Raw genomic sequence first — 6,752 nt, forward strand, 5'->3', positions numbered from 1 at the left:
GAAATAAAAATTCTTTTTTTTTCAAGTTTTCGTTTTTTTCTTGTTTTTCTACCACCCAGTCTAATGCTGAAGGAGAAACCTATTTTCTTTTGTGTTTTTCTTTGCACCCATGGACGAAATAAGTGGCGCCTTCCAAGTGGCGACAGTAAGTCCATAGAAGCCTTCGAGATGGCCACCATCCTGTAAGCAAAAAGTTTTTGGGTGGATTCCTAATTAAAAAGGTGAAACTGTACAGATGGGTTGCTATGTATTTCGTAATCTGCTAATTTGGAATCTCCAAAAAAATTGCTTACAAACATCGAAATTACATTGGGGTGTTGCTTAGAAAATTTACTGGTATTAAATTGCTAAAATACAAAATGAGAAGAGTAATTAGTTAAGTGGCATCCGCCTGATGCCAATATAAATAATGGGCACATGTGGATATAAGTGGGAAAAAAAGAGAGACAGAGGCATGACCGAAGGAAGAGATTCAAGGTTGGCTGCCCCCCTCCTCCTCCTCGTCCCCACTGCAATTGGCTTCACCATTAGTAACATGATATGTGGATTTCTATATAGCGTCTGAATCAATATGATGGAGTAGTGTGTACGCACGTACCTCTGCTTGGTCGGTACCGTCATCGTCGTCGTAATAATAATCTTCATCATCATCGTCGTCACTATTGCCCGCCTGGAGATTTATTAGACAAAAACCAGACAGCCGGCCATCAGCGACATGATATTTACACATGTATAAATACAGAAATATCTATCGATCGATATGATTGACAGTGGTATGTACGTACCTCATCCTGGTCGGTACCTGCATGATCATGTAGCCAACTCTTGAATTTGGTGACAAGGCCACGTATCTCTTGTTGGCCGTACCTCCCGACCCGAGGCTCCGCGGCGTCATGTAATCTTCTCTCGAGTGATCTAATCATGCGACGTGTCCTTCCTTCCTGGTGTGCAGGAGGACGGCCCATATCCTCGGGTCTGTCCAAACCACGTAGGATCCACTCCAGATTATCAATGAATTTACCTGCCTCCTCATCGTAGTTTTCTTCTTCTATGTCGAGATCGAGATACACAGCATTGGGACGGGTGCCGGAAGCCTGCATCAGCGCCTGCTTCGCTTCCTCTACTTCCCTGTAGCTGCTGTTAGTGCAGTCAAGGTAACAGATGACATACTTCAGCAAAGGGCAGCTATTTCTCCCCCACGGCACCAAGCTGGCAGCGTCCTTTCTTTCAGCGCTTGCACTGTATAACATGCGTTCAAGCATCGGCAGTGCTCCTTCTCCAACAGCGATCTTTATCTTCTTCGTCCACAACCATCTCATCTTGTGAAACACATTGCTGCCAAAAGTATATGATATGTTATTATCATCCGTACTCCAGAGAAAAAGGACGAGGAGCGACGGCAACCTGCCGATGGTTTGAACATCCCGAACTTCTACCGCATCCACATGCAGACATAGATGAGAAAGGAGTGGAACAGTTAATTGATTGATCCATGATGGCACCCTCGGTATAACTATGATAGGCAGAAGTAACTCGAAAAGCTTTGTACAGGGTGCAAAGTCTTCCAAGCTATGATTGACGACAACCGAATACTTAGCCCCACGATCATCATCCACAATCATCAGATTATGAATCTTTTGCATGTTGCACAGAGACTCCATCAGAGACTTGCCTGCAGACTCCTCTATTTCACCAAAATAGATCTTGAGTACCCTTAAGTTTGTCAGCTTCCCCACCTCCGTGAAGAAGTTTGGGCACTTCTCCACTGAATATAGCTGCAGCTCTTCAAGGTATTTCAGTTTCCCTATCTCACCCTTCATCACTGTACCCTGATCAGCCCACAAGCACCTCAAATTCATTAGCTCACCAACAGATGCCGGCAGCTCACTTATCAAACCTCCCCTTACATCCAGTATCTCAAGAAACTTCAGATCATGCCCTATTCCTTCCGGGATCTTGACCGCTGTCTTCACTAGCCCCAGGTACCTCAGCTGCACCAACTTACCGAGATGCTCAAGACTACTACCTTCTGAAAAGACACAGTCCTCAATAACTAGCACACGCAATACTTTAAAGCTCAAAAGCAGGGGAATACTATTGGCACTGCACTCGACAACATTAAATGACCTTACGTGCTCCATTGCAATGCTACAGTTGTGTTCCCCACTTTTTCCATGAACTGCTAATCTACGAACCTTGTTGGTTGACTTTCCTCCCAAACATGTGCCGTGATGCTCCATATCATGTACTGTGACAAAGTTTACCTCATTTGATATGGTGCGGATGAGATCGAGCACCATGTCATGAACACGACAACCACTTTGGCCACCCACATAATCACTATCATCTATCCACCGGATCATGCTTCTATTTACTAGCATGCTGAAGTAGCTCTCTCCTAACTGAAATGACCTATCTGGGACAAAACCATCAGAGACCCACTTCCATATGAGTGAGTTTTTTTCAATAAAGCTATCTTCAGGGAACATACTTAGATACAATAAACACGTCTTCAGATGCGAAGGTAGATCATAATAACTAAAAGACAATATCTTTCTTGTGTTCTGAACAACTTCGCTGTCCTCATGCCCAAAACCAATGGCATCATACACCTTAGACCAATCCTCACTCTGCTTTCCAACAAGCAAGCTGGCAATTGTAATAATAGCTAATGGCACACCGCCACATTTCTTCAAAATTTTGTTAGTCACCTCAACATGTTGGTTAGATGAATTTAGTCCTTCACCACCACATGTTCTTGTATAGAATAATATTTCTGAGTTATCATTAGAAAGTTCTTCCATGTTGTAGATACCACCAGCTTTTGTGGCAACATCAACAATACGAGTAGTTATGATTAATCTACTTTCCGGATGACTGTCCATGAAAGCACATTTAATCACTTCCCATGTTCGTATATCCCATATGTCATCCATAACAAAAATGTACCTATTTCCATGAGAGGCAAGATCTTTAATTAGAACAAGCACACCAACACACCAGAACAAAAAAAAGGCATTTAACTATAGCAAAAATTTAATATAATAATCTCCCTCTGGATGCCATCAATAACATACAGTAGTATATTTCCATGGGAGTACATCTCAAACTTTAAAAGCATTTTTTTTGCATACATGAGTCTTTAATTGGCATTTTCACATGGTTATATTGCAGATAATTGGATGTCCACTAACTAGGCACAAAACCAAAGTCCATGTAATTTACTCACATGGTTATAACCTCGGATTTTAGCAAAAGAATAGATGTGCCACATCTATTCTACTGGTCTTGCTGGTATGCTATTGTTACCCAAACACTCAGAAGAAATTATTTGCAAGCTTGGCCAATTGAAAGTTGAAACACAGCTCCCTGGTACACATGATTAGCTGATTGTGTTTACGTGCATGTTGCTAATCCAATAGACTAGCTTTACGTCGGTGTGTTCGAGTCAGTTGACGCTCATGCCTGTGCTCTCTAGGTGTATTCCTTTTAACCGTTCAGACTTTTCTTTGATGTCCTGTGCTCGTTGAATAATATAAACTGAAAATTTCTATGGAAACGTGAAAGAAAAACTAACAACATATGTTGTTTATACATTACATCTATAGTTTTTTTTTGGAAAAGGATGTTAAAACCCCCGGCCTCTGCATCAATCGATGCATTTTATTCAACAAAGGTCTGACAAGAATATACATCAAGCCATCCCGAAGCCACCACTTACACCTACAAACTCGATAATATGGAGTGCTCTTACTCCCTATATCTAAAACCTGTGTTGTCGCCGATCACACAAGGTATCGAAACCTACAGCTGGTACAGCAAACCTAAAGCGTACACCACATGCATACGTTTTAAAAGCCGCCATCATCATCGAACAGCTAACCCATCTTCAGGAAAGAGATCCACAACATCCTTGCGAGTCCAGCCATCCGTCGACGCCACCACGACAACCAACGACACCACTTCCCTACACGCAAACTCCTGAGCACGTCGCGGTCGCTGTCGGTACACCGCGGCAACATGTCGTCAAGTACCACCAGTCGACATAACTTGAAGTCTGGAAGATTTTTCGTGCGTAGCACCTGCCAAACAGACATGACACAGCGTAGCACCTGTCGGCCAGGCATGACTTGACATTCCCACCGAAGCTCCATGCAAGATGAAGCCGCTCCACCTCCTACCGGTGTCTTCCAATGTTGTGCCACAAACGATGCTCCCTAGAGAGAAACGACAATGCAGTGTCTCCATCATCCTTTCTGGAAGACCAGATCCTAGGGTTTCCCCTGGAGCAGCATGAGTGGGTCGACAATAGTCACACGACGATGCCTTCATCAAGGTAACATCGTAGAATGCAGCCATCATCCGCGGTCGGCTTGGTTTTCACTGGCAACTATGTCTCCCCAACTCGTAGTCGGGACTAGATGACTGATCTCGAGATCCGACAACCCAGCCTCTGGCCGACCACCTCCGACGGAGGAGATGACCACCAGCTCCGCCGCTGTATATAGCAGGGCACACTGGCCGGCCACTGACCGAAGGCCACACTCGCATACAACCGGCCCTCCACCAAGCCCTCCACGGCGCCCCTCTACGATGCCGCTCCCAAGCCGGACCCGATGACCAAGTAGCCTCCCAAGGCCATGCATAGAGCCTGCATCTGCCGCCCTAGATCCGATCTCGGTCGACCGCCGCGTCGTGCCGCAATCCAATCTTCGATGCACCACCACTCGCATCAAGATTCCGCACCACACCACATGCGAGCAGGGGAGGAGGACCTCTGCCACCGCCGGCCGCCATGGGCTTAGCCCGGCGGCGAAGGGAATGGAGGGAGGATAGGAGGGCTCTGGCAGCTAGTGTTGGGAGGATAAAAAAAAGGGCCGCCGGTGCAAGTAGCTCCCGCTTGCGCAAGGTCCGACCACTTTAATTGGATGAATCAAAGGAAAAATATCATCTAGAGAATATATATATACAGTATTATATTCCTTATCTGTCTGACAAAGCCTAAAGTCGCACTGTTATTAGGTTGGATGTTATACATGTTATAGTAATGCCACTGTATTGTTTTCACCCGTACTAGTATTTTCACTTAGATGTCAGCACAAATCAAAGCATGCAGGACACTAGCATAGGGTAAAAATGCATACCTCTTGCCTACTAGGAATGTCTGCAGCTGGTTTATCAGCTGCCATTCATCCATTGTTGCTGAAGCTTTGTACAGCTCCATGTCAAGTTGAAGGAGGACATCCCTCAGAACTTTCTTTGTGTCTGGACTTTGACCCACCGGAACAAAAACCCAACAATCAAAATTCTTTTTAAGCTTGTCATACACAGCTTTAGCAAGAGTTGTCTTGCCCAATCCTCCAAATCCAACAACAGAGACAACCTTGAGCTTTTCACTGGACGGATCATCGCCCTTAGACAACCTCTCTGTTATCTCATCCATTGACTTTTCAATGCCAACAAGGTCAGATACTTTGCTGCACATGGCCAAGAGACGTGGATCGACTTCTGTTTTGGCATTAGTATTACCAATAACATCTTTGTATCTGTCATACCGCTCCTTCACCTCCTTAACTTGGATCTTGACGTCATTGATGTCGTTGGCTATTTTGCGACGAATCTTGAGCTTGGTGGCCTTCTTGCAGGTCTTCTTGATGAACCCGAAGAAGGTGTGTGGCTTGGTAGGCTCAACACCTTCAACACGCACCATGAAGGAGTCAAGGCTGTCCTCGATGGCATAGGACAGCTCCCTGACATCGTTTGCCCAAATTTTGACCAGCGGATCAAGCTTGTCTAGTGGCACGTCGGACACCTTCAGGAGCGCAACTTCTATGACCAGGAGCTCATCCTTCAGGTCCCTGATCCCCTTCTTCAAACGCTTCTGCAGGTTGTACTCCTCCTTGAGTAGCTCCCCCAGCTTGGGAAGCAGAGAGCTCATCGCCCCTGTGGCGAACTGCATCCTGACTCTCACCCTATCACTCTCTCACTTTTGCTAGCCTGCTGGCTCCTCTCCTCTCTTTTTCTCTGCCTCAGTTTCTACTATCTCCTTTGAGAAGCTCTTGCTTGCTGGTTGTGGCTATGTTGCTGCCGCTTGTATGTGTATATGGACTACTACCTAGCTAGTTTGATTGGATCTGAAGCTTCTTTGTGACTGGAGTGATAAGGACGCGGTTGCAACTTAAGCTCCACCTAATAGTTTTCTTACTAGTTGCGCGCAACTGGCGTTTGAAAAGAGGTGCTTTTCCAAGGAGGACGTGATGGGTAATCGCTAGCACGTGCCAAGCATCTCTAGATCTGCGCATGGTTTGTTGGTTAGCGGCTTAATTAGTGCGCACTTTCAGGCCTGGCCGGCCCTCTGTTTTTTAATACCAACGACGACTCGCTCAATCTGCAGCCAGCGTTAGCTTCAAAGATATGCCCACCAGGGTAAATCAAAACCGGTTTGGGTTTTGTAATTGTTCAAAACTGAAGTGTATATCCATACAGCGGCAATTTGGATTACTCTCTATATATGATTGAACTCATTGGAGCACTAGGTACAGTGTTGTTACTTGCTACCAGGCTAGGTACAAAGTTGCCCAAGGCAGATTATTAGCGGTAAACTATTTTATGAAACAGCCTCTAAACTTGTGCAAAACTACAATATCAAAGTTTTCTCGGTGGGGCTGTCAGAGAAGAGTTTCTACCGAGGCTGTGCTTTCAATATTAGCTAGCAGACACAAAATTTCTCTAGATCTGCGAAAAATTGTATG

At 45.2% G+C, this 6,752-nt stretch overlaps 1 protein-coding gene across 1 annotated transcript; it reads right to left on the reverse strand.

The window, feature by feature from the left end:
• Positions 1–18: 18 nt before the first annotated feature.
• On the reverse strand, positions 19–6,106 carry LOC123135396 (disease resistance protein RGA5). The gene is made up of 4 exons (XM_044554460.1): positions 5,145–6,106; positions 786–2,949; positions 599–670; positions 19–509 (listed from the first exon to the last, which is right to left on the reverse strand). Exons 1-4 carry the CDS (start codon positions 5,957–5,959, stop codon positions 348–350), a joined length of 3,213 nt encoding a protein of 1,070 aa, XP_044410395.1. The 5' UTR covers positions 5,960–6,106; the 3' UTR covers positions 19–347.
• Positions 6,107–6,752: the final 646 nt, after the last annotated feature.

This window comes from Triticum aestivum, chromosome 6B (genome assembly GCF_018294505.1).
Source record: "Triticum aestivum cultivar Chinese Spring chromosome 6B, IWGSC CS RefSeq v2.1, whole genome shotgun sequence".
Taxonomy (NCBI): Eukaryota; Viridiplantae; Streptophyta; class Magnoliopsida; order Poales; family Poaceae; genus Triticum; species Triticum aestivum.